The sequence below is a fragment of the Ctenopharyngodon idella genome, chromosome 16 (genome assembly GCF_019924925.1).
Source record: "Ctenopharyngodon idella isolate HZGC_01 chromosome 16, HZGC01, whole genome shotgun sequence".
NCBI lineage: Eukaryota > Metazoa > Chordata > Actinopteri > Cypriniformes > Xenocyprididae > Ctenopharyngodon > Ctenopharyngodon idella.
The window spans coordinates 15,713,063-15,730,750 of record NC_067235.1 but is presented as its reverse complement, the minus strand read 5'-3'; the positions used below and the strand labels follow the sequence as shown (position 1 = coordinate 15,730,750).

The following is a 17,688-nucleotide window of genomic DNA, read 5'->3' as shown; positions in this document are numbered from 1 at the left end:
CCCATATAAACTCAGGAGTCTGAAAGTGCCGTGGCTCCCGAGAGCATCTGCAGACGTCATGGATGAGGAATCATCATGTTTGTTTACTCTGCCAAAGGGAATGCTGAAAGAGCCAGACAGCTGAAATGCTCTCATTTAAATCTGTTGGCACAGCAGGGTTGGTTAAATCATTCATCTGACACAAAGAACAAGATTTTACATTGGTATAAGCCTTTCATCTTCATATCTTATCACGTATTTACAATGTACCAGCCTAAAAGTGTTAAAACGCCATCAAATATTCAGCAGTAACCAACCACACCTGCATCCAAAAGCTTATCTTTCAAATCCTGCCAAGACACTGGTCTGTTACTGGTGCGATCACGACTGTTGGATTCTTAATTGCATGGTGTTTATCTGTGAGTGGGCAGAGAGCAAATTGCTCTCTGCTGTGAGGTAAGTCAGCATCCTGTGAACAAAGTCCAAGGCCTGCGCCGATCACTCGTCCATCCGTGTGCTCGTGTGTCTGTGACGAATCTGGATTTGACACAGATTTTTGCGCTGTACCTCAGGGCAGGCCTTGTCAATGTCGGAGAGCAGATCTGTCAAAACATACATGGACTGGTGTTTGTGTGTTATGTGTGAACAGCATCAGTGACCCATGTTGTCAAAAAGGACAGCTAGTGGAAACAGCCCCCTTTTTCAAAAAAGTGTGTGTGAAAGTGTGAGAGAGCTTGGTGGAAATGCAAAGAGACATGTAGGATCAGAAGGAGGCAAGAAAAAGGAAGGATCAACTGTCAAGCTGGTGGATTTTTCTCTTTGTAAAAGTGAGAGGGAGCATGTGTGTGTATGTTCTTGGGTGGGTTAAGGACAAAGTAAGAGGCTCAAAGCGCAGCACCACTGAAAGACTGTCAGAGGAGAGCGAAAGTACACTGAATCAACTGACAGAAGAAGAGATGGAGAGAATTAGGTAGAGACAAGCCATTTCTGGCTGATTTGCCCATTTAGAGAAGACTCAGTAAGTTACTCACTTTAGAAAGTGGTATTTCAGCACAAAAAAAACACATCTTTTTCCTAACCATCTGCCAGTTTAGTTTAACCAAGTTCTAAATGTGCTTAAATTGCACTGCACCATATTTACATTAAAGATGTTATGAAATGGATCTTAATGTCTTTAATATTTAAAGGGTTAGTTCACCCAAAAATGAAAATAATGTCATTAATTACTCACCGTCATGTCATTCTACACCTGTAAGACCTTCGTTCATCTTCGGAACACAAATTAAGATATTTTTGTTGAAATCTGATGGCTCAGTGCAGGCCTGCATTCACAGCAATGGTACTTCCTCTCTCGAGATCCATAAAGGTACTAAAAACATATTTAAAACAGTTCATGTGAGTTCAGTGGTTCTATCTCAATATTATAAAGCGACAAGAATACTTTTTGTGTGCCAAAAAAAAACAAAATAATGACTTTTCAACAATATAGTGATGGGCCAATTTTAAAACACTGCTTCGGAGCTTTACGGATCAAATCAGTGATTCGGATCTCCTATCAAATGGCTAAACTGCTGAAATCACATGACTTTGGCGCTCAGAATCACTGATTCGATTCGTAAAGCTCCGAAGCAGTGTTTTAAAAGTACCATTGCTGTGAATGCAGGCCTGCACTGAGCCGTCGGATTTAATCAAAATATCTTAATTTGTGTTCCGAAAATGAACGAAGGCCTTACAGGTGTAGAACGACATGACGGTGAGTAATTAATGACATTATTTTCATTTTTGGGTGAACTAACCCTTTAATTACACATATAAGAGCAGACCTGGGCAACTCTGGCCCTCGATCCACTTTCCTGAAGAGTTTAGGTCCAACCCTGATCAAACTCAACTGCCAGCTTTCTAGTAATCCTGAAGAACTTGATTAGCTTGTTCAGGTGTGTTTGATTAGGATTAGAAAGTGGATCTCGAGGGCCAGAGTTGCCCACCCCATAAAAGGTTACTTTGCAATAAAAACATACTGCAAGTTGTATACCTCAAAGCTATCTCCCCAGTTTATTTTTGATTTCCACCCTTCTGAAATGCCAGGATGTCATGAATGTCCTCTACCCATCTCTTAAAGGGGTAGTTCACCCAAAAATAAAAGTTCTGTCATCATTTACTCAACCTCATGTCATTCCAAACTCATAAGACCAAGACATGTTTAATGAAACCTGAGAGGTTTCTGTACCTCTATTTAAAATTCCAAGTAACTAAAACTTAGAAGATCCAAAAAGGTCATAAAGGAGTGCACCTTCAAAAACTTTCCATACCCTTTCAAAAAGATCAAACTATCAGAAATGCATGGCTGAAGTTTATTTTTAAAAACATGCCTGCGATTTAACGAGAATATTTTCGTTTGTTCATCTCATTTCACAACGGATACTTTTCCTGATTATTCTCAACATGCTGCCAGTTTTTCTAAATATCAATTAATTATAGCAGTCTGACAAGTTATAATAATAGTTTTTGTAATGATACATAGATAATAGATTTTAGCAACTGTGAGGAATTATCATGCTGAAACAGACTGTTGCAAATTGAGGGTTTAGTTGGTTTATTTTCTACTGACTCGGGCTTAAATATATACGCCGCTATTACAGTACTGGCCGTCTCAAACATCAAAACATGTCACACATGCTGTGGAGGAGGGCATGGAGACAGTGCAACGAAGTTCCCCAATTACAGCAATGGGTGTTTTCTTGAGTTTCTAAAAGAAGTAATGCCCTTTAAAACAGTGTTTTTGACAGAGAGTGAAAATGAAGATGGGGATCATGATATGAGGATCATTTTTACAAATTTTTGGAAAAACTGATAACTTCATTATCTAACCTCCTGGAACATGATATAAAGATCTGAAAATGCATCTTATGACCCCTGTAATTGTAACAACACACCAGCACAGAAGATGGAGAAGAACCCAGTTTTTCTGTAGATTGAGAACAACCCAAGACATTGACAAATAATTATACATCATTGCACCATAGACCCCACCCACTGGCATTCAGTCACTTAAAGGTAGGGTAGGCAATTTCGGAAAGGCTAGCATAGCAAGCTAGCTTTGAAAGAATCAGATCCCACCCTCCCTTCAGAGTACTCTCCAAAGTCATGCCTCCTTCAAAACACTTGAACGAGCACGGCCAGAGCAGAGTCTGCAAAGCGTCACGAGAAAGGGCTTTAAATTACCTAATGTCTCAAAGCACATCACATTACAATAATAATGAACATAAACAACTTACAGAGCTCTGACTTGAGCACTTGACTGCTGCAGATTCATTTCGCCATTGATAGTGTTGCCAGAGAAATGCATAAATCCGAGTTTAAGGACATAAACAGCTCTGAGTAGAACATCATGGGTTGCCATCTCTTAATTATGCTAATGACATGGCGTGAACAGTTTAAGCTTGTTTTGGTTTAGGAGGAACTGTGAAAGGCAGCTGCTGTTTGTGTTGCTCGGTGACTGTCTGTCTACAACTCTGCACAGCCTTACAGAATGCGCTGTTGATGTGTGATTTCTTTTTTTTAAATATCTAGACCACTTCTATTATTGCTATAAGGATGTGAAGAGAGTTTCAACCAGTATAACAAAGTGTTTGTGAAAAAACATTGCCTACCCTACCTTTAACGGCTGACACTTGCCTATTGCGAGCGTTGCGTCGCGTCAAAAGCAAGTAGAACCCATTACAATCACTGATGCTGTCTACACTGGATACAGAATACAGATGCGCGTTCAGTTTCTGACATACTCCACGCGCTTGTGCCTTTCAACAATATGAAGAGTGAAAGAACTTTTGCTTTGACATATCCAGTTTAAACAGCTTGTTTGCGTCTTTGTACAGACTTCAGAAGAATCCCAGTGTCAAGAACAAGTGGATGGTTTATTTTAATGGTGTCCTGATCACATCAGAGGATTATATGTTTGTTCAGAGCATTTGACTGCAGATTGTTTTGTAAACGAGGCACAGTGTAATGGAGAGTTCGCGAAGAAACTTTGTTGAAAGATGAAGCAGCCAACTGTATTGGATATGACAGCAGCTGCATCACAAACTTAAGTAAATGATTTCTTAAAGCTTTGTCAGTAAAAGACGATTTATATGGATAATGTTTTCAAAACACTTACTGACATGCAATAGTGAGTAGGCGTTGATACTGTTTCCTATGCAATGACGTTAGCCAATCAGAACAGTGGGCATTTACTGACAAGCCTTAAAGAAGCCGTCCCTTACAAACGGATCATTCAGACAGGGTCAGAATAATAGTTGAAAACAAGCGTGCCACGAGTCCTGAAAAGTGAAGCCAAAGCGTCTCAATCGCCCCGAGGTGGCTGGATGCGGTAAACTCGCCCTCTCCATGTATTGTAATGGGACGTGAGACAAACTAAACAATCAAATTACACGTCAAATATTTTTTTCCAAAGATGGTTTCTGTCATTTTAGGCAGCTTTTATCACGCTGATGTTAGTTCGAATGTTCGTTCTTTAAAAAGTTTGGTTTTAGTTAGTTATCTGATGCTATAAAAATGCGGGTTTTGATGTTATGATTGACAGCTGAGATTGAAAGGAGATTGGAGCGTTAACTTTAATTTATACATTTACAGAGCAGTTTATTTCACACTGACATAATGTGTTGTTCTGCAGTATTAACCGATAACTGTATTAACCGATTTCTGCGGTAGTGTGGGCGGGACCTTGATATTGCGGCTCCACTTTGCACTCACTACTGCGCAGACTCGGGCTCCAAGTTCACTATGCGCAGACTCGAGACTCAATATGTCATATTGGCACACTGACAGCTTCGGTTACTACAATGGAAGAGAGTGAAGGTGCATCGTCCATCTTTTTTTTACAGCCTGAAAATAATAGGTTTTTTTTTTTTTTTTTTTGCGAAAAGCTTTATTAACATTATAAGAGAGCCTCAAAGAACATATTAAAAATAAATCATGACCCCTTTAAAAAATACATTTTATTATATTTTAGTTTCGTTTCAAATGTTCTCAGTTATGTTACACTCTTAGAAAAACTGGTACAAACACTGTCTCTGCGGCTGTACCTTTTCAAAAGTAGACCTCTGTACCTTATTTACACATGAAGTAAGTTGGTAAGTTGGTACCATAAAGGTGCATATCCTAAAATGTTATAGTACCTAAATGGTACATATTTTGGTACCAACTCACTGAAACTGTTTTTTTTTTTATTTTTTTTTATAGAGTGTAGATTTTGTTTTTATTTCAGTTAACAAAAAAATAATAATTTTAGATTTTAACAACAGTGACACCGTGTTATGGTGGAGAGGAATGTTTTATAGTTCCAGTAAAGTGTGACAGATTGTAGTTGTTTGCTGCATCCTCAACCAAGCACTCAGAACCGACTCACAAGAGGGCTGTTTGCGGCATTACCTGATTTGTATATTTACTTTAGTAAATGGGGCACTAAACAACTTAGCATGTTCGAATAAAAGGCATCGTTATCGAGTGCAATTCATTCTTAGTGAATTGCCCCTCAACACTCCAGTGTGTGTTTGTGTTCACTGATGATTTCAGACCCTGATTAAGAGGGCTTTTGATGGTTTTATTTAGCTCTTGTGCTTTCGGCCCATGGAGTGCCAGGAGGGACACATTGCGGGTGTCTTTTCCTGCCTCCACTCTGGAATCTTTCCACAAGTGGAAAAGGCGAAGATAAGAAGGGAAAAGGCTTCCTCAACGCTTCTTCGTCTCACAGAAGCCTGGTGACATCTTAATGTGTCTGTATCAACCGGTACTGGCAAATGCTTGCATCCAGCACTCTCATTTCACAATCCAAATCAATTAAGGAGAATGAATCACTGTGCTATTATTATAACTGTCAGATTCACTTCTTACTTACAAAGATGAAGAAGAAACAAATGAAGCGCCTGCTATCTACTCCTCCCTTTCCCCGAGGGCTCCCTCTTCAAGCATATTCTCTCTCAATGTCTCCTTTTTCTCTCTGTCTTTCATTCTCTTTTTTCTTTCTCTCATTCTTTGTTCTGCTTTCGTTACCCTGCTTTTTATTTCAGTCCCCGTCTCTTTCTGGTCGCTCCCACCCTCTCCCCTAAATAATTTACATTTTACAGTTTACTTGCCGACTGCCAAGTATCGTTTCGTTCAGCCATGCACATATGCAAAACAGCGGGTGTGAACTTTAGATTTATATTTTCGACACTGGTCATTAGTATTTGCCTGCAATAATTATAGTACGACAATAATGGGTTCCTCAATTGTGTATACACACACACTGTTTCATTTCATTTCCTCTCTTTCTCACTTTTTGTGCCCTGCTGACACATCCAAAGTGACTGAGAGAAAGAAAGAAAGAGGGGGAGGAGAGATGAACAAAGAAAGAGGGAGGAGAAGTACATCCATCATTTCTTCCCTGTGGTCAAATAAATCTTGTTAGGTCTGTAAAGGTCAGAGTTCACAGAGATTGCTTTGAGTTGTGTGTGTGTGCGCGAGAGAGAGTGTATGAATCAGATACATCAGGTGTGTGTGTGTGCCTGTGATTTCCCTGTGCTGCTGTTAGGGACGTGCGTAACACGGTCATGACCTGTGTCAGCACACTGTCATAAGATTCCCTTATTCATGATGATGCTTCGCACACCACTGTCGACGCCATTTAATGTACATTTAAAATTTCTATTTCCAATAATTGCTGTTCTTCTGAACTTTCTATTCAAGGTATCCTGAAAAAGCTTCAGCTTTGTCGTCACAGGAATAAATTATAATTTAAAATATATTAAAATAGAAAACAGTTATTTCAAATTGTAATAATATATCACTATATTACTGTTTTTACTGTATTTTTGATCAAATAAATGCAGCCATAGTGAGAACAAGAGACGTCTTTCAAAAAAAAAAAAAAAACTTACCGACCCTAAACTTTTAAACGGTAGTGTATACTGTATCTCCTAAAGTAGTGATGGTACAGGGCAGACCGGGGTAAGTTGTCACAGGAGGTTTTGAGTTAAAAGTCCTAAATTGAAGAAATTCTTTTTTTTTTTTTTACCTAGCAGTGGTTTGCAATGTTGGAGAAAGTTACTTTTAAAAGTAATGCATTACAATATTGGGTTACTCCCTAAAAATTGCGTTAGTTACTTTTTATGAAAAGTAATGTGTTACATTACTTTTGCGTTACTTTTTCTCACCTGGGCTGGTCTTGCTTATTTGTTTTTTAATAACAAGAAAAATAAAAAAGTTTTATTTTTGGTGAATGTAAAGGCCCTTTCATACCAAAAGTGATATGAATAAACCTCAGGCTGAAGGAAATACATATTTACTCCTGTACAGTAGAGGGCGCAGCTCAAACAAACCTTTCAGCTGTGATGCTATTCTGGATTAAAGAAGAATAGGATACAGGAGAAGGAAGTTCAACACTCTTATTTCTAAATCTAATCTAAAGTCATTTTTGCTTATTAGTATGGCTGAATTAGATCATTTAAGCAGCAAAAACATTGGTTAGTAAAGTGAGATTAAATACATAAAGTATATTTGTGTGATTTAATATAGTTAATTAATACAGGTTTGCGTAAAATTCTTAGATTGCATTTCACTGTTTTTATTCATTGAAGGTCATGGGGTCATGGGCTCATTTATTCATTTTGAGAAATACTGAATGTTTTTGTGCAAGTGAGATGAGTAAATGTATGTTCACATTTAGTCTAGAACTACAATAACCATCATGTTTACCGGTCTGCACTTACTCCTGATTTCTCTCAACAAGAGGACAGAGAGCTGTCAGTCAAAAAAATGTGAAAAAGTAACTTAGATATTTTGTTGTAAATTGTAAAAGTAATGCATTACTTTACTAGTTACTTGAAAAAAGTAATCTGATTACATAACTCAAGTTACATGTAATGCGTTACCCCCATCACTGGTAGTTTGTATGTTGGTTTCAAACATCTAGTTCAAAACCCTCTTAAATAAAAATCATTTTGTGAATTCTATTCTTCAAACTAAAATGTCAGGTCCATTATATCTTTACAGTTTTGTAATATCTGTTGGATAAACAAGTGAACATAAAACTACACTAGCATAAATTCCGGCAAAGGTTGAACTGTACTCTCAGGACAAGGAAATGTTTCATAAATGTCAGGTCGAAACAAAACCATGCCCATAACAATGGTTTGATATATGTTACCTTTTACATTTTTGTTGCTTGATGAATCGTTTTGTGTCTAACAACTACCAGGGCAATTTGTCACCAAAGGTCAGTGTGTGTGCTGTCAACTGTATCTTCAATGGAAATGTTCAGTAGGTTTTTTTTCTCTGTAAGTGCTCATGTATAACAAAGTTAATCTCATTTGTGTGTTCATCTAGGGGGTGCTATAGGCAGCAGAAGGCATCTCCATGAGGAGCGGTAGAAGATGCCGGAACTGCCAGCGCTCCTGCTGTCGATTTACTTCCGCTTCCTGTTAGTCACCGTGGTTACCATGCCGCCTTCTTCCCTGAGCCAGACCCCTGTTCTATCATCCGTACGGATGGGTAAGTCACACACATTCAGACTTGTAATGTGGTCGACGAGCCCAATATCTGTCTGTGATTGTGAAGTTGATGGGAAACATTTTCTCTTTGATGTTCTAACTACTTTGCTGTTCTAAGTATTCAAAAGTTTAGAGTCTTTTAATGTTTTTGAAAGAAGCCTATTATGCTCACTAAGGCTGATTTATTTGATAAAAAATACAGTAAAAACAGTAATATTGTGAAATATTATTCCAATTTAAAATGATTGTTTTCTGTTTTAATATATTTTAAAGTGTAATTTATTTCTGTGATGCAAAGCTGAATTTTCAGCATCATTACTCCAGTCTTCAGTGTCACATGATCCTTCAGAAATCATTCAGTATGCTGATTTGGTGCTCAAGAAACATTTTATTATTATTATTATTATTATTAATGTTGAAAACAGTTGTGCTACTTAATATGTTTGTAGAAATAATTTTTTAGGATTATTTGATGAATAAAGGAATTCCTTGCTGAATAAAAATATTAAATTTTGTTTGTTTTTTGACCACCAATCCTTTGAACAGTAGTCTACATATTAAGTTGAATTGTATTATTTGCATTTAGAATATTTTTCCAACTGACCTTCGACCTAATCACACCTGCAACACATTTTGGATTTGTGACCTACCAGTTGAGAACCACTGATAATAACCAAAGTTATTACATTAGATCATATTAGATATGCTATGGAATTCAGAATCATTGTAAATAAATGTAACACAGTTCGTAAGATGTGGGAAGAAGGAGGCGGGAACCGGCGAACATTCAACAATAAACTTTAATAAAATAAACAAAGAACAAAACGAAAGTAATGCCGGCAGACCCTCGCGGACGTCTGCCGGCCACACAAACATAATAAAATAAAATAAAGTCCAGGCCTGGTCCTCTCTCGTCCTTCACTGTCGTCGCTCCTCCTTTTATGCTTCCGGAGCTCCTCCGTGAGAGACTCAAGGCCGGTGCGCCTCACAGGTGGAGCTCGTTAACTCTCGCGTCACCGGCCTCGCGCCGTTCCCTCACGGCTCTCGCCCGCCCTGCTCGTCACAATAAACTTTATCATTGACTTTATTATTATTTTTGGACATGGTAGATGGTTCTTTTGAAGGAGTGATTTTAAAATAGAAGGGTTGTTATATAGTACAGTTATATAACTTTTACCCATTCTTGTGTTGATTTCTCTCTACTTTGTTTCTCTGTCTCTCATTCTCCTTTTCTCCTCTGTTAGCGGCAATTTTGGATGACAGCTCTGTCTGTGGGCGTGGGGAGAGGTTAGCTTTAGCGCTAGCACGCGAGAACATCAACAGCGTCATGGAGGGCCCGGCTCGTGCTCGCGTGGAGGTCGACATATTTGAACTCCAGAAAGATTCTCAGTATGAGACTACAGATACTAGTGAGTCATACGTTAAAAAAGTACACACACACACACAAACACACACACACATTCCTGCACACTTCAAAAAACTTTAAAATGAAGCAGTACAGCATACAGTGACTCAGAAAGGCAAACAGAGCGGATTTGAGGAATTAAATGCTCTACTTTTGGTCGTAGTGTGCCAGATTCTGCCAAAGGGTGTGGTCTCTGTGATTGGCCCCGCCTCCAGTCCTGCGTCGGGCTCCATAGTCAGTCACATCTGTGGGGAAAAGGAGGTAAGCTTCATTTAAATATTTCACGTTTATTTATTTTGTGTTAATTCACTAACCACAATCTCTTTCCTTTTATTCTTTAAACTGTTTTCTCTCAGATTCCGCATGTCAAAATAGGTCCGGAAGAGACTCCGCGGCTTCCTTACCTGCGCTTTGCGTCTGTGACTCTGTATCCTAGCAACGAGGATCTGAGCCTTGCCATCGGAGCCATCCTACGCTCCTTCAGCTACCCATCGGCTAGTCTGGTCTGCGCTAAGGCCGAATGTGAGTCCAAAACCTCTGCTCTGCTCATCAGCTGGTCTGGTTTCCCTTCGAGCTTGAATATGTAAATTGATTCTACATGGAGAGCAACACACAGATTTAGAAGTCTGCAAAGAAAAGTGTCTTTTTACCATTCAACCGAAAACAAATAGTTCCACTGGTTTTGAAAAATCAGAATATTTGATTTCCTCAACTCCATCTGCCCAATTAATCATCTTCTCTCAGCAAACACTCAAGTTGCAATATGTATTCAAGGCTGCTGAGTGAGATGAAACTACAAAAGTTTTCAAGAACAGACTCTGATAATGATACTGCAGTGCTTCCTTACTGCAAGCACTAACAATTACTTTGCTGTAATAGGTAGCTGTGCCAATAAAACATTCTGCTGGGCAATTACGCAGCATGTCACTGGACAACATAACGTTAACGCTATCTGAGAATAAATCTCCCCCCTGCTGCACGTGTTAATGTGTGAGACAACGCTACGTATGCAGTGTGTGCATGTGTGTGTTTGTGCATTTAGACATTCATGTGTTCAGAGAGGGCATCGCTACATAACGCTCAGCTCTGACCCAGTTGGCTGCACTATGGTTGCTATGGCAGCAGAGTAGGTGCAACTTGCCACTCATCAAGCTCATTTAAAATGGTGGCAAGAGATGGAGAGAGGCTCGCTGCTGCGCTACAGTTTCTCTTTAAACAGATAGAAAGCATTTCGCAAGCCTGTTTTGACACAAATGTTTTCATGTGTGTTGTGTGTAGTGAACCTCATTGCCTTTAATTTATAAAACTGTCGTCTGATGCCACACACTGTTTTTCTCTGGTGACCTCTTGTCAGACTGAAAAAGCATGAAAGGAATGATTAAACAACTGCGTAAACACATTCTAAGTATTTATTAAAGCAGATTTGACCAAGTGATTTTTGTCTTGTGCACTCATAAGCTCTCCAAAACTTAGCCAGCTGTCTTACTGTCCACATTCTACACAAGTAGCATTGTAAGTGGTTTTTCACGCAGAACACGCTTTTGCATTAAAAAACTGAGACACAGGGCAGTGGAATAAAAAATGGAAGGTATAGAGAGAAGTTTTTTTCAAAAGTTTAACTACTTTTAACTTTTAAACGCTATGTCATCTGACAGGTGCTGCAAAAGATGCAAACGCAACGGTCAAACATGTCAGTCTAGTGTGTGTTCACATAGAAAAACAATGGAAAAGCAGTGAAGCAGAATGCAAAAACACAGACTGTGTGAAAGGCTCCTAAAGGCCCCGAAATACTTCAAACGAAATCGAAGAACGAACTGATGTGACTTCATTTTGAACAAAATCAGGCCGAAACAAAGTTTGTTTGGAGTTTGTTTTGAAAGTTCGAAACAGCTTGCCAAAGCGAACTTTCTGGAAAAGTTCGCTTCGGCTGGTAAACACCTTCGTACTACCATTGGTCCGTGGCCATTACGTAAGGTAGGTGTGCGCTGAGGCTCTGCCTTCTTTCACTTGGAAAATCTTTTCCAGTTTCTCCTCTCGAGTCAGTAGAAGTCAGACATCTGCATGTGAGAGCATGAACACTGGAGAGCTGCTTTATAGTAGAAAACGAAGATGTACTTCTGATGAAATGAGAGACTGACACTGTTTTTCGTGTTTAATATGGTAAAGCTGCTTGATTTTAAGCAATCTGTTTTATAAGGTGTAATAATATAAGCACAAAGTGACTTTACTGGAGTGCCGAATTACAGAGCTTGTGCAAACAAACATATTCACGTTGCCATGATCAGGTGCCTTTCTTATGCTTTATTTAAAAAAATCCTTGCTAGTGTCTCAATTTTGTTGTGTTTATTTTGTTACTGAGAGAAAAACTTGCAATATTTTTACATATTCATCTAAACGTCGCTCTCAGCAATGTGGGTGGTGTCAGATGTTCGATTACAGTATATCACTACTCAGGTATTTCGAACTTCGTTTTACCCATAAATGAAGAACAAAAAAGAACTTCGCTTGAAGTATATCGGGGCCTTAAGTTTGATGGAACCTAATGAGTCACACAAATAGTGCACCACACAGGAGACTTGCTTCACATTTGATTTCATTAGAGTTTGACGTTAGCATGTTGCTAAGCTAACAGAGCAGTACTCTAAAGGTGCTGTCACATTTACTGTTGTTCTGCAAATTTTTGTGGGTGAAATTCAGTAGTTTCAAAAGGAATCAGTACAATCAGGAATTTTGCAATTCAGATTTTGCAATGGGTTCAAGTAGGTCATGCGAATTTGCCGTGTTGACCAACTTGAACCTAATGCAAAATCAGCGTGGGGAAATCTTTCACCCTCAGTTGGTTTGACCCTTGCTCGGTTTGAAAGTGACTTCTGTGTGAGTAATGCTTCATGCATCACTACACTTGACAACGGATCTTTTTGCTTGTAAAATTTTGCCAATGTGACCACATCTTAGTAAGCATAAATAGTACACACAAATGTTACATTAAAATAATCAATGTTGCAGAATCTATCTTGCATAGCCCACAATCTTGGATTTATTTATTCACTAAAACACATTAATGAAACAACACTCTAAAAAATGCTTGGTTAAAAACAACCCAGGTTGGGCTGAAAATGGACAAACCCAGCACCTGGGTTGTTTTAACCCAGCGATTGGGTTAAATGTTTGCCCAACCTGCTGGTTAGTTTTATTTAACTCAACTATTGTTTAAAAATTACTGTATTTCTTGCTTAAAATGAACCTAAAGTATGTTGGAAATGAACATTTATTAATATGTTTAATAAATGAACATTTATTAATAAGTTTAATGAATAATAATTAAACAATGAACATGTATTAAATTGCTTATTACTAAATGTTTACCTTTTGATTATTTTTGTTGCCTCTAGTAATTATGTGTCTGAGTTCTAATTTCCAACCTGTTTGGGTTCATTTTAAGCCAGCCATATAGTGATGTTTAAACCATAGTTGGGTTAAATAAAACTGCCTAGCACGTTGGACAAACATTTAACCCAACTGCTTGGTTAAAACAACCCAATCTCTGGGTTTGTCCATTTTCAACCCAACTTGGGTTGTCTTTAACCCAGCATTTTTTAGAGTGCATAGACAAACTAGTAAAAGCCTCAATTTGGATGTATTTCTTCAATGATTTCAGTACAATTCTGGGATTTCCTTCTTGTTGCCATATAATTTAGGCATCTCATAATTAAATGGCTATCGTTTAGAACAGGTTTTGCATTGATAAAATGCCTATGATGTCCTACAATGCTGGCAGCTCGCTAGGTTTTTGAACAGAGCTCTAGTCACTGTCACACATGAGTCATTAAGCACAAGGCTGGTCTGGGTCTGATATTGTTTGTTTCAGAGTGTCACAGCACTGGTCTCCGGAGGAAAACAGAAGATCTGAGTTCACTTTATAATGCAGCTGTGGGAATAAGACAGTGAAATATCGAGAAAGAGACAAATTTAGTGGAATGAACGAGAGAAATCAGAATGAACGAGAGAAATCAGTGAAGGAAAGACGGAAGAAGCGGAGGTATTGAGAGCGAGAGAAAGGGAGAGAGAATGAGAGTGTGGAGAGCATTGATTTCTCTCCTCCCTCAAGCTAATTAAAGTTTGGCACTGGCTTTACTGGCTCTTTCTATGCATGCAGGCTCCCTTGAGAGCGCAGCTAGTTATTTACATTTTCACTGGGCTTTGTGTTGCCACGACCCTTTTTTTTCACAGCAGCATTGCAAACAGACAGATGCATGCTGTTTACAAACAACCTCAGACACTAACCATATCAGGTACACTTTAAGGAGCCGAGTTTTGCCCCTTAATTCCAGTGGGGTGTTTGAGTGGCCATATGCTTTCGGGCCAACAACTCGCTTTCTTCCCCACAGGTCTGTTGAGACTGGAGGAGCTGATAAGGCGTTTTCTGATCTCTCGAGAGACGCTGTCAATCAGGATGCTGGATGACAACCTTGACCCCACGCCTTTACTGAAGGAGATTCGTGATGACAAAATAGCTACAATAATTATTGATGCTAATGCATCTATTTCTTACCTTATACTGAAAAAGGTAAGCGTAGTCACATTTGTTGCTTTGGCTCATTTCACATTCATTCATTCTTGTCCTCGCCCACTTCAATCTCTCACCTTGCAATTCAGCTTTGTTCAATATACCTGCATTTTAATGTATAGATACTATAAATATCATAATTCTGCTCAAGGACAGTATTGAGCACAAAAAAGTTCTGCTTTTTCATGCAGCTCTCTCATTCATACACACAATGAATTTTTTTCATCTGTCTCTTTTCTCTTGCCTGTCTTTTTAGGCATCAGAGCTGGGAATGACATCAGCGTTTTACAAGTACATCCTCACAACTATGGTAAGATAGAGAAGGAGTTCTTGTCCTATTTTCCTGCAGATATATTCATGCCTGGAGCCCCATCTTCTGTATTAACAATTCATCTTTATTACGCAAACCCACTCAGACTTCTCAAGCCAGCCCCCCTCACAGCTTGAACTGCATAACATACATTTGTACTGTATAACCTACAAACACAACACACACCTATTCTACACTACTAAAACGTCTAGTTACTAGTCTAACCTACCATGTTACATTCAGCTTAAGGCTGGAATACACTACACAAACACATTTTAAAACACTAGGCATCATATACTTGCCAAATTTGTAAATGTTTACAGAAAAAAACTGGACATCATACACTACTGTAAATGACTGAGGACACAAACTACCAGACTTAGAAGTCATTCTGAATACACGCAGAAACATACGCCTTGTTGCTTGGAGACACATGACAAATGAAAACAATGTGTTCTTAAATCAGCTCAAAATATGTCTGATATTCTTTGACTAGATGAAATCATTGTCTGAAGCTAAAACATTTGGAGTCTGTGCTCATCATACATTGTGATTTTCTATGAAATCTGTCAGCTCAGACTGTAAATCATGTTAAGTTAACCTTACACACTCTACTGAAAACACTAGTTTCTAGTCTAGCAGAACACTTCACTGAACCACACATACACTACTAAAACCTCTAGTCAGTAGTCTAACTCAAATCTAAAGGCCACACTAAACTGACATCAAAGAATCAGCAGAGATGAAAGCCGACTGTGGTGTCGCCTCATGTCACCTGCGTCTGGGCCAAAAAGTTGCACGTGAGCACATTTCAAAGACTATACAGCCAACGGCCAATTCATGAACAATTAGTTCTAAGTGTTCATGAGAGGAAATAACTCTTCATACCAGCAGGTGGAAGTATTCTGTATTCATCATTCAAAAAGGGAAAGAGCTAGGACTGCAGATATGCAAACCGTAAACAACTTTGTCATCATTTCTGTTTTCATCTCATGCACTGGTTCCCAAAGCTGAACAGCCAATCAGAGTGATTTCTATTATCGATGAGCTCTGCCGCCTATTCAACATGCTCAATCACCCAAAAAGAACGCACTGCAAAAACTTTACATTATTGAATCATCTTATCACTAGTCTACCCTAACAAATGACACGTTACTCCAACCTTGCATGCATTTCTGAAACCTTTAGTTACTGGTCAATCTTAACATATTACAGAACCTGTAGATCAGTGGTCTCAAACTCAGCTCCTGGAGGGTGATGCTAAACTCTGCAGGACAGTGGCCCTCCAGGAGCTGAGTTTGAGACCACTGCCATAGACACACTACCAATACCTCTAGTCAAGGAATGGCCAAACTCGGTCTCTGTCCTGTGGCTGGTCTCGTTTTGCTCTCGTGGTAATTTGATGGCACACTCGTGGTACTTTGATGGCACACTACACGACATTATCTACTATTAATCCATCTTTCTGATTTCTTCTGGAGACTGTTCCTTCAGTATGGTCATATGCCTATCCTATTCCTAAACAACCCTTTGCAAACACACCATTAGAAAAGCCAATATCCTTCCCCTTCAACTTTGAGTCACAGCATATTACTGGAACAGAACAATACATCCATACAGAGAAAACTTGAGCTGATATAAACTTAAATTCTAAAGATTTATTGTTACATTTTAACATATAGCAAGTATGGCAAGTATTGTATGTTAGTGGATACATGTGGTGCGTTATCAACCTTTATCGACCCTAGGCTCAGTTGTCTTTACATGTCTTAACTATCATGAGAATGGCAATAAAATGAATAAGAACAAAACCACAAACTCTAGAACTCTTGATTCATTTGATTGAATGGTGATCAAATGAATTAATTACAAAACAAGTGCATATTTATTCTCTGGAAGCTGGGCTAAATTAATAAACACTGTTACTGCATTCCTGACATGGGTCAGTCAATAGATTTAAGAAAGAGTGATCCCCTATCCGTTATATATTAAAATAGGGGATTATAAATCCACTCCTTCACTATACTTACCTACTCAAATACCATTTATCCAGTACCATTGCTTAGTACTATTCACTATTCTGATCTGAGCTCTGTCTATATTGGAAAAAAACCCTAATTGTTCTTTAAAAATTCTAATACACACACACTGATGTTCCCCCTTGTGTGATGTCATTCCTGTGTGTGTGCAGGACTTCCCGTTGCTGTGGTTGGATGATATAGTGGATGAGCAGTCAAACATCGTGGGCTTCTCAATGTTTAACACCACCCACCCTTTTTACCTGGAGTTTATCAGGAGCCTAAATCTGTCCTGGAGAGAGGGCTGTGACATTAACCCGTACCCCGGACCAGCGGTAAGACCGCACAAACACAAAAAATTATCAATGTATCACACACAGACTGCTCACCCTAACCTCTCTGTGTGTGTTCAGCTGTCATCGGCCCTGCTGTTTGATGCGGTCCATGTGGTGGTGAGTGCAGTGCAGGAACTCAACCGGAGTCAGGAGATTGGTATCAAGCCTCTCAGCTGCACCTCCCCTCAGATCTGGCAACACGGGACCAGCCTCATGAACTACCTGCGTATGGTCAGTCTCTACGTGTGTGTTTATTCAACCACTTGAAAGTCCTCCAGGATTGTTTTCAGCTTAGAGAGCACCCATTGTGTTATTTAAAGTAGCATAGCTGTTTCTATTCTCTTTCTTTCTCTCTTTCCATGTTTTGATCAGGTGGAGTATGATGGCTTGACAGGTCGAGTTGAGTTCAACAGTAAAGGCCAGAGGACCAATTACACCCTCCATATTCTGGAGAAGCACAGGGGAGGCCACAAAGAGGTTAAAGACACACGCATACACATTTACTAGATATCTAAATGGGGACATTTCATAGACTTCTATTGTTGT

General features: G+C 39.0%; 1 protein-coding gene across 4 annotated transcripts in view; it reads left to right on the top strand.

Annotated features, from left to right (window-relative positions):
- Positions 1-17,688, top strand: part of LOC127497603 (glutamate receptor ionotropic, kainate 5-like) — a 72,776-nt gene that overhangs the window by 44,286 nt on the left and 10,802 nt on the right. For all 4 annotated transcript variants that reach the window (XR_007925583.1, XM_051866173.1, XM_051866172.1 and 1 more), the window contains exons 4-12: positions 8,344-8,508; positions 9,752-9,916; positions 10,076-10,173; positions 10,269-10,434; positions 14,301-14,479; positions 14,736-14,789; positions 16,981-17,142; positions 17,221-17,373; positions 17,515-17,619. Coding sequence is in view for 3 of the 4 variants with exons in the window: in XM_051866173.1 (XP_051722133.1) it covers positions 8,391-8,508; positions 9,752-9,916; positions 10,076-10,173; positions 10,269-10,434; positions 14,301-14,479; positions 14,736-14,789; positions 16,981-17,142; positions 17,221-17,373; positions 17,515-17,619 (1,200 nt within the window). In the remaining variant the exon portion in view is untranslated. The remainder of the gene's footprint in view (positions 1-8,343; positions 8,509-9,751; positions 9,917-10,075; positions 10,174-10,268; positions 10,435-14,300; positions 14,480-14,735; positions 14,790-16,980; positions 17,143-17,220; positions 17,374-17,514; positions 17,620-17,688) is intronic.